Here is a 27,069-nt window from a genome sequence, read left to right as displayed (position 1 = left end):
AATACAAAAATTAGCCATGCATAGTGGTGTGCACTTGTAATCCCAGCTATTCAGAGGCTAAGGCAGGAGAATCACTTGAACCTGGGAGGCTGAGGTTGCAGTGAGCTGAGATCGCCCCACGGCACTCCAGCCTGGGCAACAAAGTGAGACTCTCTCAAACCTAAAACAAAAACATGGAATGCAATAATCCTCCTTTTGCACATGTGTTTATGAGCAGGGAGGAAGGTATGGAAGAAAACACATCTCACATTTAATGTTGATTTTGTGTATGTGCCGAAGGGGTTGGGAAGATGGGCAGAAAGGATAATTACCTTTTCTTTACACGGCACATTTTCTCTCATATGTTCCAAGTAACATGTTACCTTTGTAATAAAAAAGTTCCATAGAGCATAAAGGTTTAAAATTGAGGCCGTTCTGTGCAATGCATCAAGTCCAGGACGTGGTAGGGGCACACACTCAGCAATTAGGGGCTGCTGCTGTTACTGTGAGGGGAGGGCTTTGCAGGCTGCAAAAGAGTTCCCAGGGAAAGCCGTGAGGGCACAGGGAGTAGTGGGACTAGGAGCCATGTGGCTGTGGTGCCTCCACGTAGCTGCATGGTTTTGGACAAGCCACTGACTGCTCCTAGCTTCAGTGTTCTCCTCTGTGCAATGAGAGATTGGGAGTTGTGAATACAGGCATTTTTGAGTGATGAATATGAGTGTTTCTAGAAGACAGTCATTAATTGCTTTCTGCATGCAGGGCTTGGGGCTGGCTACACAGTGAGGCCACTTGCTGGGTGACCACTGGCCGTGGGACTTTGAATGTATCCAAGGCAGAGAAGTGGGAGGGCCATTTCCTGTCTGCCTAGATTGGGGAAAAACACATTTCATGGAGTGGAACATTGAATTGCAGTGTGTTCATTTTTTCACATATTTAATAATTAGTTCTTGATTTGCCAAATGAAATAGAAAGATTGTAGGCTTGGGAGTTGGGAGATCTGGAATCTAGACCCTACTTGACCTCTCACTGACCAAGTGATGTGGGAAGCCATCTCTGTCCTCTCACTTAGCTTTTTCTATAAAATGAAGGCATTAAAGCAGATCGATGGTTAGAAAACGTTTAAAACGGTAAAATCCCCTGTTATTATTTATTTATTTATGTTTTGAGGTGGAGTTTTGCTCTTGTTACCCAGGCTGGAGTGCAATGGCACGATCTCTGCTCACGGCAACCACCACCTCCCGGGTTCAAGCAATTCTCCTTCCTCAGAGTCCCCCAGTAGCTGGGATTACAGGCATGTGCCACTATGGCGGGCTAACGTTGTATTTTTAGCAGAGACAGGGTTTTTCCGTGTTGGTCAGGCTGGTCTTGAACTCCCGACCTCAGGTGATCTGCCTGCCTCAGCCTCCCAAAGTGCTGGGATTACAGGTGTGAGCCACCGTGCCCAGCCAATCCCCTCTCCTTTAAACATGAAACTGTCACAACCACCATCATGCTTCATAAAAGCTTACTAGAATACTTTAACTTTATAAATAGTCCTTGATAATAATGAGAACGTTTGATGACAGTATGGGTTTGAAATTTGGAATGATGATGATTGTCATCTTAGGCAGATGACCAGGATTGAGAAAAACTTGATTTACTCAAAATAGGAAGTTGCAAATAACATTTAAAAAAAATAATAGCTTATGTTGAAATTTCAAGATGTTGTGTTATCACACAGATGCCAGCAAAGTTTGAGAATAAGATTTGCACATGGCTGAAAACAGTAGCTCATGCTAATCCCACCACTTTGGGAGGCCAAGGCAGGAGGATCCTTTGTGCTCGGGAGTTTGAGACCAGCCTGGGCAACATAGTGAGACCCTGTCTGTATTATTAAGTAATATTAAAATTAAAAAAAGATTTGTACAAAAGCTATTTCACCTGCCAGCAGAGGAACCCCTTCATGGTTGGTTTCCACTGTGATAAAAGTTCTACGTAAGATGTATTTCAATCTGTACTCTTAATGATGGGTCTTATTAAGGCTAGTCTGTGTGTTTGTGTTTGTGAGTGAGAAAAAGAGATTTTCAGAGTTTTACGGAATATTGGAATCCTCTGGGGTACCCTAGATTGCCCCATGTGGAACTTTGTATGGGAAAGATTCTGCCGATACCAAAGGTTGACCCCTGGTGGCCACATTGACCCTGCAGCTGGTTGTACTTGACCTAATGGTTTAAATATTTTTAAAATTAATTGCCTACATTTAAAACTTGGGAGATTATATTACATATTAAAATCTGGATTTTTTTTTTTGCTTCTCTTGGGGAAAAAAATAGAGATATGGCTATAAATAGGGTGACATCTCCCCATGGGACGGTCCACGTTCTCTGTATTGACCCAGCCCTGTGCAGCTCCATCTACTTATTTATGTTGTGTGCCTGACCCCAAAGAAGCTTTGCGTTGCCAGCCCTCATCTCCACTGTTTGGGGGTATAACTCTCCACTTTGGTCACTGCATTTTTTAAATTTAATGACTTAGATTTGAATAGCAAAATCCCTCGCTATTCAGACAGTTTCTGGCCAGCTTGAAGAACTGCACTGCTGTTGTGTAGGTAAATGTCCACCCCAAACCTGTTAGGAGATTGTTTGCTTCCTGAGATCCTGGCTGGGAGCACAGGGCAGAGAACAGTATTGTGCTTTGGGAGGACAGAGGGCCTAGCTGATTTCTCAGACTCCTGCAGAAGACAGAGCTATTTATGGTGACTCAGAATCCCCAGACCTAAATCCAGGGAGTGGGTTTTTGCTTATCAGTACCAAATGGTTTCCAACGTGGGCTTGCCAGTTCCTCTTTGTGTCTAACCACCTGCCTTTGTTGCAGCTCGCAAGCCTCAAAGTATCCAAAAGCTTAGCAGCAGGAGAAGGATACGAAATGTAATCTCATGTTTGTGTCCCTCTGGCAAGGGGAGATACCTCTAACTAGGCTGTAATAACAATATTATTAACAAAGATAATAGCTAACGTTTTTTCAGGTGGACTGTATGCTAGGCACTGTCCTGTGTGTGTGTGTGTGTGTGTGTGTGTGTGTGTGTGTGTGTATTTCCAAGACAGACTCTTGCTCTGTCGTCCAGGCTGGAGTGCAATGGCACGATCTTGATTCACTACAACCTCTGCCTCCTGGGTTCAAGCAATTCTCCTGAATCACCCTTCTGAGTATCTGGGATTACAGGCATCTGCCACCACATCTCACTAATTTTTGTATTTTTATTTTATTTTATTTTATTTTAAGACAAAGTCTCCCTCTGTTTCCCAGGCTGGACTACAGTGGTACAATCTCAGCTCGCTGCAACCTCCACCTCCTGGGTTCAAGCAATTTTCCTGCCTCAGCCTCCCGAGTAGCTGGGACTACAGTCATGTCCCACCACACCCAGCTAATTTTTGTATTTGTAGTAGAGACAGAGTTTCACCATGTTGGCCAGGCTGGTCTTGAACTCCTGACCTGAGGTAATCCACCCACCTTGGCCTGTCAAAGAGCTGGGATTTCAGGTGTGAGCCACCATGCCCGACCTGCTGTCCTGTGTGTTTTGTATACATTTAATTCTCACCCAGAGCCTGTGGAAGAGCTACTGTTGCTATTGCCATTTTAGGGATTAAAAAACAGGTCCAAAAAAAAAAAAAAGAAAGAAACTGGGGTCCAGAAAGGTTACTTGCTGGAGGTCAGGCCACTAACTAGTAAGCCGCAGAGCTAGGATTTGATTTTCTGCCTGAATTTGATGCACAGCCGTGGAATACTTCTTAATTTTTGAAACCTTTGTATTAAAGAAGATGTAAAGCATTTACAGATAGAGATAATAGCATACCGGACCCCCATGTATCATCAGCTGACTTCTGCCATTACTACCTTGTTGACATCCAAGTCTTTTTTCTCACATTGCCCAGCAGACCTCACACAGCACATCACGTCCTCTGCCAATATTGTAATTTAATACCCAGCTTCGTGATTGCTACCCTGCGACCTCCTGATCAAACCTGTGCAGTCCCCCGTGGTTACAGTGTTTCTTATGTAAAAATAGGAAGCACTTGCAAATAATAGAAAAGAAGATTGAGAAGCCTGCCAGCCTACCTGTGGCTGTCCCTATGAGCCTACATTCAGTAACACATTGGAGGGTTATGCTGCCGGGTTGTACACGGGTGTGGACGTGGGGGACGCGAGTGATTAGCATTCTGTGATGTTTGCGAAGAAGCTCAGGGATGGTGAGATTCTTCTCATTGTCAGCGGCTGGTGAGAGGAGAGTGCACGGTGTAGAAGTTAGCACATAAATCTCTGATCAGCTTTTCTTTCTTTCTTTCTTTCTTTTTTTTTTTTCTTGAGACAGGGTTTCACTTTGTCACCTAGGCTGGAGTGCAGTGGCACAATCATGCCTCTCTGGAGCCTCAGACTCCCTGGCTTACATGATCCTCCCACCTCAGCCCTCCAAGTACGTGGGACCACAGGTGTGCGCCACCATGCAGGCTAATTTTGGTACTTTTTGTAGAGATAGTTTCACCATGTTTCCTGGGCTGATCTTGTACTCCTGGGCTCAAGTGATCTCCTCACCTTGACCTCCCAAAGTGCCAGGATTACGGACTTGCATCACTGTGCCTGGGCTAGCTTTTCTGTGAATGAGACTTTATTCTTGGCCTTCCAGAACCAAATGGTTCCTACAAATTAATACCACTGAGTGTGTAAGACCAGCTTCAGTTCTGAAAGGGTGTGTGCCTCCAGTCACGTGGGAAAACCCCATTCCTCACCCTCCCTCCCTCAGTGCCCTGGGCCCCTGCTTCCACGACCCCTCCCTCTGGCATGGCCTCTTCTCTTGTCCAGCTGGTAACTTCTCCTGGGGCCCAACTCAGAGATGACGTTTCCCTGTAGCCTTTTGGCTATCAGAGGAAATTAGTTTATCCATTACTTTAGTCACTCATCCAGTAAACGTGTGCGTGACCCAAGAGGGCACAGTGGCTAACAATACAGATGTTTATCCTGACCTCCCTGGCCCTTTGCTGGGGTGGGAAGGTTCTGGGATGTTGCCCAGAGTGACACAGGCCCAGTGCAACCCCCGTGCCTTGGTTGGTTAGAATCTGACCACATAACCCTCCATGGTGATGCTAAATATAAATTAATGGCTGCCTCCACTGTGCACCCGTAGCATCTAGAATATTCTCTGATTGCTGGGATCTCATTTATGGTATGTACATTTGCACGTATAGTGTGGGATGCTGGAGATTTACCAAGGTGAGCCAGGGTTTAAGTTCTGGCCTCTGAACTTGTAGGGAGAAAATTCCTTGCCTCCCTGGGCCTGTTGGTTGTTTCTGAAATGGGGCTTATTTTACTACCCTATGGGATTGGTGGGAGGAGTGACTGAGACTGTGACCATCTTGCCCCAGCTCATGCAGTTCGTGTTCCAAGACAGAGTCTCCTTGGGCCGCCGCAGCAAGTGCTGCACGTGGTGGCTTAAAACAACAGAAATTTATTCCCTCTCTGTCCTGGAGGTTGAGAGTCCAAAGTCAAGGTGCTGGCAGGGCCACGCCACCTCGGGAGGCTCCAGGGAAGGCTGTGTTCCAGGGAAGGCTGTGTTCCAGGCCTCTCTCGTGGCTTCTGGTGGCTGCCAGCAGGCCTTCAAGCATTCCTTGGTGTATAGACGCCGTCGCTCCTTGGCTCATAGATGCCATTGTTCCAGTCTCTGCCTCCATCACTTCATGGCATCCTTTTCTCTGTGTGGTTCTCTGTCTCCAAATCTCCCTCTTTTAAGAAGCCAGTGACTGGATTCCGGCCCACCCTAACCCAGCATGGCCTTATCTTAACTTGATTGCATCTTGCAAAGACCCTAGTTCCAAAGAAGTTCACAGTCCTAACTAGAACACTAGCTATAACTTCTGTCTTTAGAACATCTTCCTTGACCACCTCTGCCCCAGAGCCTCAGTGACAGCCCCATTTCTCTGCCCTCTTTAAAGTGACCTACTTCAAGAGCAGGTGGGACCTTCTCCTTTGAGATGCTGATCATGTCTCCAAAAGAAACACACACCTGCACAAACTGTTGGGGACTCTCTGATGTTTCCCAGAGGCCTGCGGTTCCTTTTGTAGAAGACTGATATTTCCCATGACATCCTGGGCTGCAAGGATTTAAGAGGACCCTGGGTCAGCTGGTGCAGGAGGTGTTTTCTGCCAGTAGCATTGATCATGAGCTAGTGGATGCATTTCTGTTTCTGTGGGAATTATTCAAGTGCTTATCCCGTTGCAGTATCATTGAAGACTGTTGAAGCACTGCCGCCTGGGCAGAAATGGACAAGATGTGGGCGTGTAGGGTTCCTGAGTACAATGCACAGAAAATGCGCTGGTACAGGTCGAAGCTGGAGGGAGGTGTGTTCCAGGGCGTCCCCCTCTTGGTGGAGGAGACCCTTCATCATACAGCAGTTGGGCTGCAGTGGGCTGTGAAGAGCTGAAGCAGTCCAATATTTCTTCCATCCTCTTGCCTTTGAAGATTAGAAATGCATCTTGGAAATATTAGACGTTCGAAATGTTGCCTATAATCCCAGCTACTCAGGGGGCTCAGGAGGGAGGATCTCTTGAGTCCAGGAGTGCAAGACCAGCCTGGGCAACATAGTAAGACCCCATCTCTACACAAAGAAAAAAAATAGCCGGGCATGGTGGCACATGCCTGTAGTTCTTGCTACTCAGGAGGCTGATGCAGGAAGATGACGTGAGCCCAGGAGAGTGAGGTTGCAGTGAACTATGATCATGTCACTGCACTCAGCATGGGTAACAGTGAGTTGCCAGCTCTAAAGAAACCTGTCACGAAGGGTGTGGAAAAAGGTATGTGTACCCCAGTGGAGCCGCCCATCTCAACTGTTTTGAGAGCAAGTTGGCAGAATTTATCAAAGCCAGTGTGCTTACAGTGTGCTGTGTCTAAGTTTTCCTTCTAGGAGTCTGCTCTATAGAAAAACTGGTACGAGTGGGCAAAGATACAGAAATATACACACAGGGACGCTTAAAAAATAATACTAGATGTAATGAAAAGCGAGTGACATGCAAATTGTGGACTAAAATGTGATTTTTCAACGTAGGAAAGCAGGGTTATTTGAGGTTGCAGAATAATATGTAAAGCTTGAAACACAGCAAAAAATTGTGAAATGTACTTAAAGGACATGATATGATACAGTTAAGTGAATATCCCTAAAGCAAATTCTAGAAGGAAACTTAAGAAATTCTGAAGGGTGATTGCTTCTTGGGAACAAGACTCTGGAGGGGACAAGGAGGGCTTCTACCTTTTGCTTCTTAAGTTTCTGCCATGCTTGAGTATTTACAGCTGACACCCATTAAAATGATATTTTTAATGATCTTGTTGCATCTGACAAAATGATGCTTTTTTAACAACCACAGAAATCTTTCTGTTTTTGCATTAAGTGAGTTGTCTAAGTTTCTTCTTGTGTATGTGTTTTCCATTTCAGATTCTCGATGAATTCAAAAAGGATTCGTCTGTGTTCATCCTGGGGTGAGGCAGCTTTTGCGTGTTGTTTGGGGCAGCGGTTTGGTGTCGCAGTTCGGTGCCTGGTGCGCAGCCGGCCTCCGGGAGGGGTGCCTGTGTGTGCAGGCGCTGACTTCCACAGGGACAGGTCGCCCCTGCTGGGGAATTGGGCATCCCACACCTGTGGTGTGGATAGAGATGAGCAGTGGCAACAGTGGGGCACGGAGCATTGGGAGGACGTTTTAGAAGGTTCTGTAGAAAAGCCTGTGCGCCTCGAGGCCTCCGTTACCCAAACGTGCTTCATGATATGTGACAGGTTAATAGCGTTTTTTTCCGTGTTTTTCTGTTTTCCAAAAACTAATGTTCATGATGAAGTAAGTGAAAAATTCCTTGTTCAGCAGGTTTAACTGAATTAAAATGGGTTCAAGTGTATAAACTGCTTCACATGGTGCTTGGCACCCATGAAGGGCTCATAAGTAGTGATACTGTTATGAAAAAGTCAGTGCTGCAGGATTGACCAGGACATTTACTGTGCTCCATGATTCCCAAGGTGGGGAATTTCTGAGACGTGTGTTTCCGCAGCCTATCTGACTGGGAGACGTGTCGGTCCTGGAGTTAATGGGCTGGGGCACATTGATCCAGTCCTCTTAGGTGAGCGACTTTTCCCTCTGTCACTTTTCAGATCAGAAACAAGATTCCACAGTATAAATAAAACGAATCTGATTTTTATGTAACACACACACACACACACACACACACACATATATATAACATATATATATATATATATATATATATATATATATATATATATAGTTATTTTTTGAGATGGAGTCTCCCTCTGTTGCCCAGGCTGGAGTGTAGTGGCACAATCTTGACTCACTGCAACCTTCACCTCCCAGGTCCATGCGATTCTCCTGCCTTAGCCTCAGAGTAGCTGGGACTACAGGCACACACTACCACACCCAGCTATCTTTTTTTTTTTTTTTTTTTTTTTTGTATTTTCTGTAGAGACAGGGTTTCACCATGTTGGCCAGGCTGGTCTTGAACTCTTGACCTCGGATGATCCACCCACCTCGGCCTCTCAAAGTGCTTAGATTACAGGCGTGCAACTCCATGCCCAGCCGTAATTTCTGCGTAGTATTTTAATGAAAAGCTTAGTGTTAGACCGTGAGGCTGATGAGGAAAGGACAGAAATGTATTCGTAGTAAGACAACAGACTTCAGGGCACTGAGTGTTGAGTATAGGGAGAAAGCTCAGGGTGTGTTTCATCGCTCTTACTATTTGAAATAGACCTCTCTTTCCCCACACTCCTGCAAGTACTCAGGGAGAGACACCCATTTACCTGGAAAGCTCCATGCAGCAGAATGTACTCCCCATCCAACCCAGGCGTGGCTGGTGCTGGCCCAGTGAGGTTTCCTGGTGGCTGTGAATGCCTCTCCAGGAAGCCATGTGCCAGTGACCTGCTGGCCAAGGCGGGAGTCCTGCCGTTATTCAGAGAGTAGTGTCCGCCCTCCACCGATACCCGACCTCTGCTCGGTCCACAGTGGTGTCTTGCACACTCCAGTTAATTTCTCCCTGATGGCCTGGAGTCTGGGGGGCTCATCTGGCCCCCACTCCAGAGCCCTCGATGACCCAGTGAACTCTGGATCGTGGCTTCTGAGGAGGCCCTTGGGTCTGACTCCTTTCCTTTCCTTCAACACCAGCTCTCCTATGCAGGCGGGTGGCATGTCCAGCCCTGCCTGGGCATTGGGTAGGTGCGCTCATGTGACTGCGTTTCCTCCACATTTCGCTCTGTAGGGCCCCCTCTGGCCTGCGTTCCCTCTTTCCTACCTCTCTTCCTCTCCTCCCTGCCCTTCTCTCTTTTTCTCAAGGCCTTTGCCTCTGTGGTTTCCTTTGCCTGACACTCTGCAACTCCTTCTGGCTCACCCCACTGCATTCTCTGGAACTCAAGTAGGTATTCTTTCCTCAGGACAGCCCCTCTGGCCCTCCAGGTTTGGGTTTGGGACCCTCTCGGCTGTTCCCACTCTGCCCCTCTCTTCCCACCCTCATCTCTTGTTGCCCTGTACCCCCAATGCCTGGTTTACCTGTCTTCCCCATGGCCACACTCCATGAGGTGCTCCTCCACCTGGGAGTGCACCAGAACTATTTGGGAGCAGCTAAATGCAGATACCAGAGCCTGCCCCTTGAGATTCTGATGCCAGGGCCCCTCTGAATCCTTGTAGGCGAGGGACATTGTATCACTCGCCTGTGTCTTCCAACCTGGTACCTAACACAGCACCAGACTCAGTGGGGTACTGTGGGTGGCAGGTTGCCCCGTTGGCTGACATCTCCTCTCAACTCCTCTGTTGAATGTGCCTGTCTCTAACCACCCCTGTTTTTCCCGACAACAGGAACACGGACAGGCCGGATGCCTCTGCTGTTTACCTTCATGACTTTCAGAGGTTTCTCATACATGAACAGCAGGTGAGAGAGCGCAAGGTTGGTGGGTGGCTGGGGGAGCTGGTGGGCTGCTGCTGTGGACTGGTCTCACCCTTCTGCCACCTGTGGTCACGTGGCCACCTGTGCTTACCTGGCTACCTGTGCTCACCTGGCCATCTGCGCTCACCTGGTCACCTGCGCTCACCTGGTCACCTGTGCTCACCTGATCCCCTGTGCTCACCTGGTCACCTGTGTTCACCTGACCACCTGTGCTCACCTGGTCATCTTTGCTCACTTGGTCACCTGTGCTCACCTGACCACCTGTGTTCACTTGGGCACCCTCTGTTCACCTGACCACCTGTGTTCACCTGGTCACCTGTGTTCACCTGACCACCTGTGCTCACCTGGTCACCTGTGTTCACCTGGTCACCTGTGTTCACCTGACCACCTGTGCTCACCTGGTCACCTGCGTTCACCTGACCACCTGTGCTCACCTGACCACCTGTGTTCACCTGGGCACCTGTGTTCACCTGATCACCTGTGTTCATCTGGTCACCTGTCTTCATGGAACAATTGCAGTCTCCCAGGTGCCAGATACTTCGGCTTGTTGTCTGATGCCACTGAAAATCTGGATGAGAACAGCCTCACGTTGGGCCTCTTTTTAAGGAACACATTGAGGATGGGAAAAATGAGAAAATTCTAGGGGAGGGCGGGAGGGATGAGGGCCTGAAGATGGGGCTGCCATCACCTGGCTGGCTTCAGCTTTTCTGGCATCACCTCAGAGGTCACTGCCTGGGAAGCCTTCCTTGACTTACGGGAGGAGGTGACCAGATTGATCAAGTCTGCTGGGTCCCCTGGAAGATAAAATATCACAGCTATCTTTAAACAGATGGTGCATGGGACAGTCTCTATGGGCAGCGTTTGCCTGTGGGCTCTGAGCCCAGCTGTGGACTCAAGGGGAATTTGTGTTGTGTTACAAATTAGTTTTGCACCACTGTGATGATGCCCCCAGAGGACACTGGACAGTGTCTGGGGACATGAGTAGGTGTAACAGCTGGAGACTGCTGCCAGCATCTAGTAGGTCAAAGCCATGGATGCTGCTAAATATCCTATACTGCACAGGGAAGCCCCTGCCACAAAGAAGTATTCAGGGCCAAGTGGAGTGGCTCATGCCTATAATCCCAGCACTTTGGGAGGCTGAGGTGGGTAGATCACTGGAGGCCAGGAGTTCGAGACCAACCTGGCTGACGTGGTGAAACCCCATCTCTACTAAAAATTAGCTGTGCATTGTGGTGGGCACCTGTAATCCCAGCTACTTGGAAGGTTGAGGCAGTAGAATTGCTTTAACCCAGGAGGCAGAGGTTGCAGTGAGCTGAGATTGTGTCCCTACACTCTACCCTAGGCAGCAGAGCAAGACTCCATCTCAAACAACATCCCCCCACCAAAAAAAAAACCAAAAAACAAAGAAGTATTCAGCCCCAAGTGCCTGTAGTGCTGAGGACGAGAAACTCTGTGAGAGTGAGATCAACTTGAAGTCCTCTTTCCAGCTGCACAGCCTTGGACAGGTGGTTTACCCTTTCTGTGCCCCAGTTTCCTCGGCTTGAAGTGGGACGGAGAGCATCTACTTCTGAGAATTGTGGGGATCAGAGACGACTGTATGGCTTTGTGTGTGTGTGTCTGTGTGTATGAATATGAACATATGTATGCATACCTGTTTACATCTAAATCTAAAATTTTTATATCATTGGAGTTCCATTTACTTTTTTTCATTTTTTTTAAAATAGACCTTATATTTTAGAGCAGTTTTAAAGGGTTGCAGCAAAATTAAGTTCATTTACTTGAAAAACCTCTTGTCTTGCAGAACATTTCAAACATACACAGAAGCAGACAGATGTTTTAATGAACCGCCATGTATTATCACTCAGGTTAAAAATTATAAGCATTTTGCCCAATTTGTTTGTTTGCTTGTTTGAGACAAGGTCTCACTCGCTCCGTCACCCAGGCTGGAGTGCAGTGGCACAGTAATGGCTCACTGCAGCCTTGACCTCCTGAGCTCAAGCCATCCTCCCCCTTCAGCCTCCCAAATAGCTGGGACTACAGGTGTGTGCCACCATGCCCGACAATTTTTTTTTTTTTTGAGACCAAGTGGTCCAGGCTGGCATGCAGTAGTGTGATCTCAGCTCACTGTAGCCTCTGCCTCCCGGGTCCAAGCAATTCTCCTGCCTCAGTCTCCCAAGTAGCTGGGACTACAGATGTCCCACCAGCACACCTGGCTATTTTTTTTTGTATTTTTATGGCAACCAGGTTTCATCGTATTAGCCAGGATGGTCTCGATCTCCTGACCTCATGATCAACCTGCCTTGGCCTCCTAGAGTGCTGGTATTACAGGCCCTTCATTTTTTTTCTTGAGACAGAATCTTGCTCTGTCGCCCAGGATGGAGTGCAGTGCCTTGATCTCGGCCCACTGCAACCTCCACCTGCCAGTTCAAGTGATTCTCCTGCCTCAGCCTCCTGTGTAGCTGGGATTACAGGCATCCACCATAATGCTCAGCTAATTTTTGTATTTTTATTAGAGTTGGGGTTTCACAATGTTGGCCAGCCTGGACTTGAACTGCTGACCTCAAGAGATCTGCCCACCTTGGCTCCCAAAGTGCTGGAATTATAGGTGTGAGCCACCGCACCTGGTCCAGACTAATGTTTGTGTATTGAGTAGAAACAGGGCTTCACCACACTGCTCAGGCTGATCTCCAACTCCTGGAGTCGTGATTCACCTGCCTCAGCCCCCCAAAGTGCTGGGATTACAGATGTAAGCCACTGTGACTGGCCTGCTTTGCCACTTTTATTTCATCCACTTCTGACTCCACACACGTGTGTCCCTTCCCTTCTCCTTTCTTCATTTCTTTGCTGAAAGAATTCTAACGCAAACCCCACACTTTGCATCATTTTGTTTATAAATACTTCCATATGTTTCTCTCACAGATAAAACTTAAAAAAAAATGTAGCCGTAACACTCCGATTACAGCTTGTGTGATTAACAGTAATTTTAAAATGCCATCTGATACCCAGCCTGTGTTTGGATTTCATTGATTGAAGAGAAACTTACGAACACAGAAGACACGTTTTGCACAAAGCCAGCCACACTGAGGGCTCAGGGAAGGGTGGCAGCTACACAGTGATGGTGATCAAAAGAAGGCTTATTTGCCCAACTTGAGATTAAGTCTGAGGAAGGAGGTAAAATGAAGATAATATGTTAATTTTATTGGGCAGAATCATATGTGACGTCGGTGCTGGTGGTAGAGCGAGGTAGAGAGAAATGCATCCACTTTTTTCCTGTTACGATATTCCTTCCACTAAATTACTCAGTTTTGTAGGGAACAATTAAAATTAAATTGGTTAAATTCTTAGGGACAAGTGGCCTTGCATCCTAGAAGTCACCACCTGTTAGGGAGACTTGGGGGTATAGATTTAGCCCCACCTAGTGGTGGTTTACTTTATTACATAATTTCCCCAAATTTACCTATTTGCTGGGCGGTTCCTAGAGATCAGGGACTGGGGCCAGGAGAAAGCGCAGGGGCTCTCTCTGCATCTGGGGAATTAGGGCCCAAGCAGCCATGAGCATCCATGCGATGTTGTTTGGTCACACGGATGCTCGTATGAAATGATCACTGCAGCACTCCTTGTGCAAATTAGTATGACTTTTCTAGAAGACACTTTGGCTGCATGCAATTAAAATAAAACTTTAAAACTAGATTATATACCTTGAGTAAATAGTTGCCCTCCTGGGTACTTATCCTAAGGAAATAATGCAGCATTTTTAATAGGAATGAAAATTTGGAACTCATCTAAATGTTCATTCGAGGATTTGGCTAAGTACACCACAGTAAAACTCTGGGATGGATGGGTGATGGGAAACAGATATGTTTCTAGAACCAGTGTTGCTGGCTTTAGCCTGAGGCTGGTGACTGAAACCACTTACTTAAATGGAGAGACTGGAAGTCTCTCCTCTGTTTCCCCATTTGTACAACATGGAGAATAGCCTGTACCTCCTGGGGTGATGGTAAGTTCAAGACGAACCGCTATGTGTGGGGCCTGGCATAGAGTCAGTGCCCAGTGTTGACTGCCGTCACCATTTATTTTTATTTTCACCATTATTCTTTGCCATTTTCACTATTACAGCTGTCTAGTGCAATACCCAACAGCAAGTAGATGCATTTTATAACCTCTAGAATTTTGACATTTCAATCTCCTTTAGGCAGATTTTTTTTCTTTACAGCCAGTCCAGTGCCAGGATATATTAGCTAAGTACCCATGCCTTGTGATAATTGTTTTTTTTTTGAGACGGAGTTTCGCCCTTGTTACCCAGGCTGGAGTGCAATGGCGCAATCTCGGCTCACCGCAACCTCCGCCTCCTGGGTTCAGGCAATTCTCCTGCCTCAGCCTCCTGAGTAGCTGGGATTACAGGCACGTGCCACCATGCCCAGCTAATTTTTTGCACTTTTAGTAGAGACGGGGTTTCACCATGTGGACCAGGATGGTCTCGATCTCTTGACCTCGTGATCCACCCGCCTCGGCCTCCCAAAGTGCTGGGATTACAGGCTTGAGCCACCGCGCCTGGCACCTTGTGATAATTGTAAAAACTTTGTAGGGAGAAGCCTCCAGCCTCTTTGGGACACCTTGGCCAAGCAAGGTATTTTAACCAAGTATCCCACAATTTGGGTTTCATGTTGTGGTATTCAAAGATTCCAATACTTCTATATTCAAATTAGCCTGCAGTTTCCCGGCTGCATCCTGGCTGTTTTGGGCTCCTGATCCAGGCAGATTTGCAAGAGTCAACAGCAGTTCCTTGTTGTCATGCACCCATGAATGTCACAAGCCTCCTGGTCACCACCTCATTTGCGTCTGTTCTCCATTTTTCATTCTTTTGGACATCCTCATCCAGCTCTTCCCATTCAACCACACACACATCTGGTAGCATATTTGCTCCCATTAGTCATAAAAATAGAGGTTTTAGAATATTTGAAATGAAGAAAGCATTGGTCAAAGTTGAATTTACATGGTCATATTTCATCCCTTTTCCTATCAACATTTGGGATTTCAGGGCATGGAGAGGAAAACCATAGTTACTTAATATTATGCTTTTTTTTTTTTTTTTTTGAGACGGAGTTTCACTTTTGTTGCCAAGGCTGGAGTGCAATGGCGCAATCTTGGCTCATCACAACCTCTGCCACCTGGGTTCAAGTGATTCTCTCACCTCAGCCTGCTGAGTAGCGGGGATTAGAGGCATGTGCCACCACACCCAGCTAATTTTGTATTTTTGGTAGAGATGGGGTTTTGCCATGTTGACCAGGTTGGTCTTGAACTCCTGACCTCAGGTGATCCACCCGGTCAGTCTCCCAAAATGCTGGGATTACAGGTGTGAGCCACCAAGCCCAGCTTACGTATTCTTTTTCTAAAGCATTTCTAAAATGTCTAGGACTGTGCGCAGCTGCTGTGGAAGTGGTCATGGGTATTTCTGTTATTATCAGTGCTTCAGCAGCCCTGTTTGCCTAGTCTCTTGAAAAGAGGGCATATGATTAGACTCTATGTCAGTTTAGTTATTTGTAACCCAGACTCTGCAACTTACAAGCTGTTTGAGCTTAGGACCATTAGGTGATGTTCCTGGGCCTCTGTTTCCTTGTCTCTAAGATGACAGTGACAACATATGACTTGAGTTGTGCGAACTAAGTGAGGTGACTGTAGGAGGAAGATGCTTGCTTGCACAAGCAGCCATGCTATGAGCACTTTCTTTTTTTTTTGAGACAGAGTCTTGCTCTGTTGCCCAGGCTGCAGTGCAGCGGCATGATCTTGGCTCACTGCAACCTCCACCTCCTGGGTTCAAGCAATTCTCATGCCTCAGCCTCTTGAGTAGCTGGGATTACAGGTGTCTGCTACCATTCCTGGCTTTTTTGTTGTTGTTGTTGTTGTTAATATTTTAGTAGGGATGGGGTTTCACCATGTTGGCCAGGCTGGTCTCGAACTCCTGAGCTCAGACAATCCACCTGCCTCATCCTCCCAAAGTGGGTCTGAGCACTTTCTACGTACCAGGTGCTGTGTTAGGCACATAACCTGATAAGGTTTCATACAGTGCTTCATACAGTGTGCATTTCATATAGGGCTACATTTCATACAGTGCTTCACAGAAACTGTGTGACAGATACTCCCATTTCATGGATGGGGAGGCACAGAGACAGCATGTAACTTGCCCAATGTCCCTTAGGTGGAATGAGAGGCCAACCCAGGTAAGCGTCCTGCAAGGCTGATGTAACCACCAAGCTCCCAGGCTCTTCATACTAACAAATGTAAAGAGCTAGCAAAGGTCAGGAGTTGGCAGACCATGACCTACGGGCCAAATACAGCTAACCCCTTGTTTTAGAAACAAAATTCTGCTGGAATACAATTATGCCCATTTGCCTGTGGATTATCTGTGGCTGCTTTTACACCACAACACCAGAGTTGAGTGGTTGCGACAGACACCATATGGCTCACAGAGCCCAAAAGACTTACTCTCTGGATCTTTACGGACAACATTTGCTGACCCCTGGCAGAGGGCCATGTGCAGAATGGAGCCTCAACATGTGGTGCTCCATGGCAAGTGAATTCAGAATTGGTTGACGTTTCAGTCTTCTATTGCGACTGGAAGGACACTGGGAAATGAAGAATTTTGTCAGTTCTCGTTTCGGTGATCACTCGTTCTCTTCGTCATTTTCAGGAGCACTGGGCTCAGGATCTGAACAAAGTCCGTGAGCGGATGACAAAGTTCATCGATGACACCATGCGTGAAACCGCTGAGCCTTTCTTGTTTGTGGATGAGGTGAGTAGGCTGGGCTTGTTGCGTGGGGGTGACTTTTTGATTGATGTCTATGATTCCTGAGGTTCATTTTCTGTTTCTCTTTCCTTGGAGAGCTTTGCTATTTGATATCCCCATGACTGACTGGTTAGTTGGGAGTGTTTCCCCACTCCCAGGTTCCAGATTACTGTAACTGCCCAGTGGGTTCATTTTGCTTGCTGTCTAGACAGAGCTGATCGATCAAGATGGGGGATTGGAACAGGGAAAGAGTTTAATTCACATAGAGATGGCTGCATGAAAAACAAGAGTTTTATTATTGCTCAAATAATTCTCCCTTTCAGAGGCTAGGGTTTTGTTTGTGTGTGTGTGTTTTTGTTTTCTTTTGTTTTGACAAGATAGATATTTGTTTACACAAGCGGTCATGGTATGAGCACTTTCTTTTTTTTTTTTTTGAGACAGAGTCTCACTTTGTTGCCCAGGCTGGAGTGCAGTGGCATGATCTCAGCTCACTGTAACCTCTCCTTCCTGGGTTCAAGTGATTCTCTTGCTTCAGCCTTATGAGTAGCTGGGATTATAAGCACCCGCCACTACACTTAGCTATTTTTTTTTTTGTATTTTTAGTGGAGACAGGGTTTCACTATGTTGGCCAGGTTGGTCTTGAACTCCTGACCTTGTGATTCAACCCCGCCTTGGCCTCCCAAAGTGCTGGGATTACAGGTGTGAGCCACCACATCCGGGGCCAAGGCTAGGATTTTTTAAAGATCTTTGGCGGGCTGGGGAAGGGTTGCTGCTGATTGGTTGGGGATGCAATTATATGGGTGTGAAAAATAGTGTGCTTCTAGGTGGGGCCACAGGATCAGTGGGTGGTCCAGGTGGAGACTTGCAAATACCCGGAAGAATGTCTCAGAATGCTAGCCTTAGACTCAACAAGAGTTATCTGTAGTAGTAACTGAGGAAGTTGAGAATCTTACAACCTCCAGAAAAATGGCTGGTGACCAGTTAGTTTCCATTTTAGCAGAATTCAGGCTCCTCTCCTCCTCCTAATCTGGTCTTTCCTTAGCTTTAGAAAGGCAGTTTAGCTTTGGGGAAGGGCTGTCATTTAAACTGTAAACGAAATGTTTTCCAAAGTTAGCTTGGCCCAAGCCCAGGAATAATTAAGGGCAGTTTGGAGGTTACAGGCAAGAGATAGGTGAGTTAGATTAGATCTCTTCAATTGCCCTAAGTTTCTTGCTGTTCTGATTTTTGCAAAGGCGGTTTTATAGCCTTTTCTAACTATTGTCTGTTGACCATGCTGCCTGGGTGGGATTATAGATTTTGCCACTAGAGGGCATCTGCCACTAGGGAGAGATGAACCATTGCAACCACAAAACAAAACGGGAAGGTGCCTGGGTGGTTGCAGGCCCTAGGGAAGGAGGGGCGGTGGAACTGGGGAGTGCCTACCCCCTATGAGGTCGCTCTCAGGCAGCTGAAAGTAGGCCCAGATCGCTAAAGTATCTTTTTCTTTCTTTCTTTGTTTTCTTTTTCTTTTTTTTTTTTTAAAGGGGCTAGGAATTGTAACTTGAAATTTCCTGCCCTTTCGACATTTTGATATGGGTAACACTCTCTTAAGCTGGGTAGTGGATTTACAAATGTTCATGCTACTTTCCTGCTTTAAAATATTCATATGAGGCCGGGGTTGGTGGCTCACTCTTGTGATCCCAGCACTTTGGGAGGCCAAGGTGGGCGGATCACTGGAGGTTAGGGGTTTGAGACCAGCCTGGCCAACATGGTAAAATTCTCTCTACTAAAAATACAAAAATTAGTCAGATGTGGTGGTGGTGCACACCTGTTATCCAAGCTACTTGGGAGGCTGAGGCAGGAGAATCGCTTTAGCTCAGGAGGCGGAGGTTGCAGTGAGCTGAGATTGGGCCACTGCACTCCAGCCTGGGCAATAGAGCAAGGTCTGTCTCAAAAAACAAACAAACGAAAATCAGCAACAACATATATATGGTAAGGATAAGCCCTTGCAGTAGCAAATATTTTAGGATAAACATTAAAAAAGAAAGTATTGTCCAGGTCCATGGAACAAACATGTCACTGCAGCCTGATGCAGCCTGAGCCTTCTGTATTGAGAATGTGGGTAATTGAGGTCTGGAGATCGTCTGTTGATTTCATGTCTCAGCAGCATCTCTTCCCCTGGGTGGGCACAGACCAGAAACAAGCAGACACCATCCGTCCTGTCAGCGTCATGATTTAGTATTCGTGTTTGACTCTTTCAGTTCCTCACGTACCTGTTTTCACGAGAAAACAGCATCTGGGATGAGAAGTATGACGCGGTGGATATGCAGGACATGAACAACCCCCTGTCTCATTACTGGATCTCCTCGTCACATAACACGTGAGTTTCAGACATGCCTGTGATGGGCTGGGCAAGACAGAGCACATGAGGGTTAAGGCAGGTGTCCCATGTGCTGCTCTGGTGAGCCATGTTGTGAAGCAGGTGGAGGATGCAGTGCTGTATTCCTTGGATGAGAATACACAGAAGCTTCTGGAAGGAGCGGGGAACGCACCTCCCTTTTCCAGTTGGCATTGAAGTAATAATCTGTTTTCTGTGGCCCTAAAAAGCTAGTAAAGACGAAAGTAGCTTGGCCAGACATGGTGGCTCAAGCCTGTAATCTCAGCACTGTGGGAGGCCTAAGTGGGCAGATCACCTGAGATTGAGAGTTCGAGACCAGCCTGACTAACATGGAGAAACCCTATCTCTACTAAAAATATAAAATTAACCACCCATGGTGGCACATGCCTGTAATCCCAGCACTGTGGGAGTCCAAGGTGGGTGGCTCACCTGAGGTCGGGAATTTGAGACCGGCTTGATCAACATGGACAAACCCTGTCTGTACTAAAAATACGAAATTAACCACGCATGGTGGCACATGCCTGTAATCTCAGCTACTCGGGAGGTTGAGGCAGGGGAATCACTTAAACCTGGGAGGTGGAGGTTGTGGTGAGCCGAGATCGGGCCATTGCACTCCAGCCTGGGCAACAGGAGTGCAACTCTGTCTCACAAAACAAAACAAAGCAAAGCAAAAAACAAAAATGAAAGTAACTTAAAGTAACTTAGTAATTAAAGTAACTTAGAAAACTTAGTTTTTCAAGACTTGGGCATCTCACAGTGGCCACAGCAAGGCAATTCAGTGACTCACTGAATTGATTCATAAGGAGTGTGTACCCTGTGCCTGCTTAAAGCTGGGGATGTGGCTGTGAACAGGCAGGAGCAGCCTCGTCCTCATGTGCTGGGAGGAAGGCCTCCACTGGAAGTTAACCACAGAGTAGGACTTGCAGAGGTGGGGAGCAGGTGGCAAGGGGAGAAGTGTTTCAGACAGAGGAGCAGCATGTGCCAAGGCCCTGGGGTAGGAGCAAGTGAGAGCCGTCTTCTAAGGCTGCAGTGCAGAATCCGGGAGAGTGGTGTCAGGAGGGGCGGCTGACAGGGCCAGCTGGAGCAGGATCTTGTAGGTCACAATGAGAGCTGTCAGGGAGACCCTGAGGACTTCTAACCAGAAAGCAAGATGCTCACAGGGGCCTCTTGGGATGGTTATTCTGACTGCAAAAGAGAGAAGATAAAGGATGCTGCACTGAAGAGCTGGTATTTAGTCTGTCTTACAGGGTGAGGAGTGAGGTCCTTGGGTCATGGCTCCCAGAGCTATAGGTGGGGACTTTCCTAAGTGCCATTCCAGGGGGTCATCTGCAAGCTCTGCCTCCGTAGTTCAAGTGATTCTCCTTCCTCAGCCTCCCAAGTAGCTGGGATTATAGGTGTGCACCATCACACCCAGCTAATTTTTGTATTTTTAGTAGAGATGGGGTTTCACCATGTTGCCCAGAATCGTCTCGATCTCTTGACCTTGTGATCCATCTGCCTTGGCCTCCCAAAGTGCTTGGATTACAGGCATGAGCCACTGTCCCTGGCCGGGAAAAGGCTTTTAACGGTGTTATGCTTCAGGCATTGGGAAGGTCAGATCACTTTCAGGGGCAAATTGATTTCATGGTTGTCTCTTCCCCACTATGCCCATCATTTTGCGAGTTTGTGTTCATGTTGAGTTTGTGTTTCAGCGTGGTGAATTCTAGAAAACCTAGAAGACAGTTAAGAAATACAAACTTAAAAAAAAAAACACTTTTATTTTCGGTTCAAAGGTGCATGTGCAGGTTTGTGACATAGGTCAAGTTGGTGTCATGGGGGTTTGTTGTGCAGATTATTTCATTACCCAGGTATGAAGCCTACTACCTGCTAGTTACTTTTCCTGATCGTCTCCCTTCTCCCACCCTCTGACAGGCCCCAGTGTGAGGAACACAAATTCTTCTTCTTCGTGTTTTTTTTTTGAGACCGATTTTCACTCTTGTTGCCCAGACTTGAGTGTAATGGTGCAAGCTCACCACACCCTCTGCCTCCCAGTTTCAAGCGATTTTCCTGCCTCAGCCTCCCGAATAGCTGGGATTATAGGTGTGCACCACCACGCCTGGCTGATTTTTGTATTTTTAGTAGAGAAGATTTCATCATGTTAGTCAGGCTGGTCTTGAACTCCTGACCTCAGGTGATCCACCCACCATGGCCTTCCAAAGTACTGGGATTACAGACATGAGCCACCGTGCCTGGCCTCAGAACACAAACTTTAAAAAAGTGGGGGCGAAAGTGAGGAAGAAAGTGCATAAAAAGAGTCATTTTTACGGCGTTTCTGGTGGGTCTGGTTCCTAAAATAGCTGATTCCTCTGACGGTTGCTGAACGCCTCTTCTGTGCCTGGCCTCGAGCCCTGATATCTAAAGAAGCGCCCATCCCTGTTGAGACCGAGGACCCCAAGGATGGTCATGGGGCCTTGTTAATTCATCTTCTATAGGTTTTTGCTTCTGACCTGCTTTGACCAGCTTCTCCTCAAAAGAGCACGTCCTCTCTACCCCACGCTTGCATTACCCAGGTGGTCAGCAGCCACCTTCTGCGACTGTGGCCCGAGTTCAAAGCTCATGCCCAGTGCGGCTGTAGGACTGTGTATTTCTGTCCTAGGCTTTAGCTTTGAGTCTTTCTAGATGAAAGAACTCAGAGCTTTGGGGGTTCAGGCTGAGAAGTTCCCACAGGACACCCTGAGCTGCAGGCTCTCCCCCAGCCCCTGTGGTTGTCGGCCCCACACGTCCACCTGCCTTATCTCCTGCAGGTACCTCACAGGTGACCAGCTGCGGAGTGAGTCGTCCACAGAGGCCTACATCCGCTGCCTGCGCATGGGCTGTCGCTGCATCGAACGTGAGTAGCTCCTTCTCGGCGGAAGTCACGGTCACAGCAGATTGAAGATAACCGTGTGGTTGGTCTGTGCTTTCTTTCAAATTTTAAAGACGTTTTAGTGGACACCTAATAATAGCTGTGCATATTTATGGGGTTAGAGTATGATGTTTCTTTTTCTTATTTTGTTTTTGAGACAGAGTTCCTGTCCTCTGTATCTTCTTAGCATCTTCCTGGGCTGGTATTAGAGGAAGGCAGACACACACCTGCTGTGTTTTGGCAGCTGGGTCCTAGGTGTGCTCAGGTACACCGTATCACCTGGATTGGGGCTCTGTGAGCAACTGAAAAAGAACCATTAGGGCTGGATATGGTGGTTCATGCCTGTAATCCCAGCACTTTGGGAGGTTGAAGTGGGAGGATTGCATGAGGCCAGGAGTTTGAGACCAGCCTGGGCAACATGGCAAGATCCTGTCATTACAAAAAGTAAAAAAATTAGCTGTGTGTGATGGTGTGCGCCTGTGGTCCCAGCTACTTGGGAGGCTGAGGTGGGAGGATTGCTGGAGCCCAGGAGGGAGAAGCTGTCGTGAGCTGTGATTGTGCCACTTCACTCTAGCCTGGGCAACAGAGTGAGACTCTGTGTCTAAACAGAAAAGAAAAGAAGCGTCAGGTGGCATGTGTGGCTGGGCAGATGTCAGAGGCCTTATTTCCCTTCTTCCTTCTCTTAGTGTATTTGCCTCCTTTACAGGGAGACTGGAAGGCTCTTTCCATTCAGCCTCCTTCCCACCAAAGGCTCATGGGTGCATTTGGCAGAGAAAAGGCAACAACTGGCTGGGTGTGGTGTCTCACGCCTGGAATCCCAGCACTGAGAGAGGTCCAGGCGGGTGGATCACTTGAGGTCAGGAGTTCAAGACCATCTGGCCAACATGGTGAAACCCCGTCTCTAAATACAAAACTAGTTGGGTGTGGTAGTGCACATCTGTAATCCCAGCTACCTGGGAGGCGGAGGCATAAGAATCGCTTGAGTCAGGGAGGCAGAGGTTGCAGTGAGCTGAGATCGCACCACTGCCTTCCAGCTTGGGCGACAGAAGGAGACTCTGTCTCAAAAAAAAAAAAAAAAAAAAAAAAGAAAGGCAACAACCACTGAGTTATGCACCAGTGTTTCCAAAAGCACTCATCACAGAAGCAGTGTTTTGTAGCAGGTATTCCAGAGACTTTTTTTCTGTTTATGATTTTCACCTCCCTCAGGAAAAAGCAAATGTTTAAAAGTAAAGCTTGCTGTCTGGGCGCGGTGGCTCAAGCCTGTAATCCCAGCACTTTGGGAGGCCAAGGCAGGTGGATCACAAGGTCAAGAGATCGAGACCATCCTGATCAACATGGTGAAACCCCGTCTCTACTAAAAATACAAAAAATTAGCTGGGCGTGGTGGCGCGTGCCTGTAATCCCAGCTAATCGGGAGGCTGAGGCAGGAGAATTGCCTGAACGCAGGAGGCGGCGGTTGCGGTGAGCCGAGATCGCGCCATTGCACTCCAGCCTGGGTAACAAGAGTGAAACTCTGTCTCAAAAAAAAAAAAAAGAAAAGAAAAGTAAAGCTCGAAGCAGTCAGCTCCTGTGCCCCCCAGGAGTTGAAAATATTGGGGCTGTTCACCTTCCATGTGACCCATTTCTGTTTGAAAATTTTCCTATGAACCTTGACACATCAATTGCTCATTGCTCTGTATTATTTCCACGGGCAGAAGAGGCAGTCAGGGTTTTCAACAGGTGAAGTCAGAAAATAAAACACGTGGTAAAATCTTTAAAAAGAAGCGTTGAAACTGGCTTGTCTCGGACAGCTGACTGCATTATGTAAGCCCACAGGGAGACCCGTGTCCTCGTGTTGGCCGTGGAGTGGAGGGAGCCTGGGCGTCTGTGTCTAGTAACGGAACTGACATGTGGGCCGAGGGCTGACCTTGGGGCTGTGGGTGATCACACATGGTGTTCAGGCTGCGCGTTTCTCCCTGTAGTGGACTGCTGGGACGGGCCCGATGGGAGGCCGGTCATCTACCACGGCTGGACGCGGACCACTAAGATCAAGTTTGATGACGTCGTGCAGGCCATCAAGGACCACGCCTTTGTGACCTCGAGGTCAGTTGGCTGATTTCTGGGCCGTTTGACTTAAAGGGGAAGGCAGGTAGGGTTCGATGGACAGATGGAAAGACTGGCAAACACGCATAGACGCCTCCCTTCAAACACATGAAGGACTGGGCTCCATCTTGGCGAAAGCCATTGCCATCAAGTCCTCACCCATGTGTTGGCACCCTCTGCGGGCCGAGTTCAAGTTGCTCCCTGGCTCGAGAGCCCCGAGGAGGCTCTGGCTAGGGAACCCTGTGGCTGCTCAGTGCTCCTGCCCACCTCCTCATTCTATCTAGCCCCCACTTTCAGAACCCTCAAGAGAGAAGGAAAGGCCGGGCACACTGGCTCATGCCTGTAATCCCAGCAGTTTAGGAGACTGAGATGTGGTCACTTGAGGTTAGGAGTTTGAAAAGAGCCTGGGCAACATGGTGAAACCCTGTCTCTACCAAAAATACAAAAAAAAAAAAAAAAATTAGCCTGGCTCAGTGTCATGTGCCTGTAGTCCCAGCTACTTGGGAGGTAGAGGCGGGAGGACTGCCTGACCTGGGAGGCAGAGGTTGCGGTGAGCTGAGATTGCACCACTGTTTTCCAGCCTGGACAGCAGAATGAGACCGTCTCCAAGAAAATAAATAATTAATTTAAAAAAAAAAAAAGAGAGAGAAAGAGACAAGGAAAGACAAGGAAAGTTAAAAATTCTCCTTCTGTTCTAATTCTGTCTTTTCTGCCCAGTTCTGCAGGCGGAATCCAAGCAACCAGTAGTGGTGGTGGTGTCGGGGGTGTTCGTATTTCTTGAATACCCCCTTGGGCTGGGCTCTGTGCCAGGTGCTTTGTACATGTGATCATCTTGATTCTTTGCCAGAAAGTGGGCCTGGTCATCCCCGTTTAATAGATGAGTCATCTAAGGCAAGTAGAGCTTAAGTGGGTGAGAACATTTAGGTTCATTTCAAGGGTTTCTGACTCCGGTCTCATTCTTTTCTGTCCCACCAGAAGACCTTTGTCTGGGCTGGAGGTCAACAAAGGGCCTGATATTCTGCAAAGGGCCTGATAGAAATATTTCAGGCTTTCTGGGCCCTGTGGTCTCTGTTGCAGCAAGTCAGCCCTGTTGCTGAAGTGCAAAAGCGGCCATGGCCAAGAGGTAAACAGATGGACCTGGCTGTGTTCAAGTTAAAACTGGAATTACAAATTCTGAGTCCTTCTTGCTGAATTTGAGTCCAGCTGTTAAGTACTAGCTCGGGCAAAGCAATTACAATTCTGTGCTTCTATTCCCACATTAAAAAATAAAGGTGATCGCCAGGCGTGGTGGCTCATACCTATAGTCCTGGCACTTTGGGAGGCTGAGGTGGGAGGATCACCTGACGTCAGGAGTTCGAGACCAGCCTGACCAACGTGGAGAAAACTTGTTTCTACTAAAAATACAAAAAATAAGTTGGGCATGGTGGTGGGTACCTATAGTCTCAGCTACTTGGAAGGCTGAGGCAGGAGAATCACTTGAACCTGGGAGGCAGAGACTGTGGTGAGCTGAGATGGTGCCATTGCACTCCAGCTTGGGCAACAAGAGCAAGATTCTGTCTCAAAAAAATAAAAAAAAATAGAGGTGATAATTGTGTGTACCTCATAGGGTAGTTGTGAGTATTAAATGAGATGCCATATAGCAAGTGCTTAATCCTGTACCTGGAATCGAGGAAGTGTTCAGTCAATATGATTGGTTCTTTCTTTCTTTCTTTTTTTTGAAATAGAGTCTTATTCTGTCACCCAGGTTAGAGTGCAGTGGCGGAGTCTCGGCTTCACCTTCCCAGTTAAAGCGATTCCCCTGCCTCAGCCTCCCAAGTAGCTGGGATTACAGGCATCTGCCGTCATGCCTGGCTAATTTTTGTATTTTTATAGAGACAGGGTTTCACTGTGTTCGCCAGCCTCGTCTTGAACACCTGACCTCAGGTGATCCTCCTGCCTTGGCCTCCTGAAGTGCTGGGATTACACGTGTGAACCACTGTGCTCGGTCTGATTGGTTGTTTTTACTGCACTGATTACAGAAATCCCTCGAGCTGGGGGGAGGTGTTGCTGTGAGACCATGTAATTATTAATTATAGATGTCTTTTCCCACTCAGCGAAAACCTTTAAATGAAGGCTTATGATTTCTCCATTGCAGCATTCTCCTTCTTAGGGAGGGCCCTAACGCTTTTTAGTGCCGACCTCCACCAGTCAGTTGGAAGGAACCTATATTAACAGAGGCCATCGGGTGGCTTCTTACTGCTTTGAGAACTTGCTTTCATTTTCAGGGCATAAATGCTTATGGTTGGGAGTTGATAGTTGTTCATAAAACATTATTTTATTTGTGGCTAGAGGAAGTTTTTTTTCTGGCTAAAATAAGTCTGGAATCATGTAACACCTTTAGGGCTAGAACTCTTTAATCAAGCATTAATGCATTAATGTTCTTGCCGCAAAATTCATCCTTATTGGTATTAAGAGGAATTTAAAGAAATGATTGCAAGCAACGTTCATTCACATAGTTCAGATTTTGCTGCCAATTGAGTTTTGATACCAACTTACTAGGTACCCTTTGTTCTAAAAGCTTTTGAGCTGTTATGTTCTCCTAAGGGTGTGTGGACCAGGTTGGAGGAGTAGGTTAGATGATGCTTCCCAGGAGTGATGAGGCCGTGATTTACTTGAGCTGAAACGTGATTAAGGATTTTATTTTTAACACTATCTGTTTATTTTCGACTTTCTCTTCTTTTCTATTGAGTGATGTGGTTTCCTGTTGATGGAAGTGACATAGCTGCCTTTAGAATACTTTTGTTTCGTGATAATGCAATGCACAAGCCTCAAATGGATTATCGTTGGGGAAAAACTCATCTATACACTGTATTTCTTGGATAATTGGAGACATTTGAATATGGACTATATGTCTAATGATCATTAATTAGAGATAATTTCCTGAGGTGATATGGTGTGGTTATGTAGGGGGATGTTCTTGTTCTTAAGAGATACCTGTGGAGGATGTCTGTGCTTCATTTCAGATGGTT

General features: G+C 47.1%; 1 protein-coding gene across 4 annotated transcripts in view; it reads left to right on the top strand.

Annotated features, from left to right (window-relative positions):
- PLCG2 (phospholipase C gamma 2) overlaps positions 1 to 27,069 on the top strand; it is a 180,694-nt gene that overhangs the window by 92,458 nt on the left and 61,167 nt on the right. For all 4 annotated transcript variants that reach the window (XM_074404665.1, XM_003938062.4, XM_074404659.1 and 1 more), the window contains 6 exons: positions 7,437 to 7,480; positions 9,847 to 9,919; positions 16,623 to 16,724; positions 18,959 to 19,077; positions 21,879 to 21,964; positions 23,941 to 24,061. In XM_074404665.1, the coding sequence (XP_074260766.1) occupies positions 7,437 to 7,480; positions 9,847 to 9,919; positions 16,623 to 16,724; positions 18,959 to 19,077; positions 21,879 to 21,964; positions 23,941 to 24,061 (545 nt within the window). The remainder of the gene's footprint in view (positions 1 to 7,436; positions 7,481 to 9,846; positions 9,920 to 16,622; positions 16,725 to 18,958; positions 19,078 to 21,878; positions 21,965 to 23,940; positions 24,062 to 27,069) is intronic.

The sequence above is a fragment of the Saimiri boliviensis genome, chromosome 1 (assembly GCF_048565385.1).
Source record: "Saimiri boliviensis isolate mSaiBol1 chromosome 1, mSaiBol1.pri, whole genome shotgun sequence".
Lineage (NCBI taxonomy): Eukaryota > Metazoa > Chordata > Mammalia > Primates > Cebidae > Saimiri > Saimiri boliviensis.
Note: the sequence above shows the minus strand (reverse complement) of the source record. Positions and strands in the feature narration are given on the sequence as shown.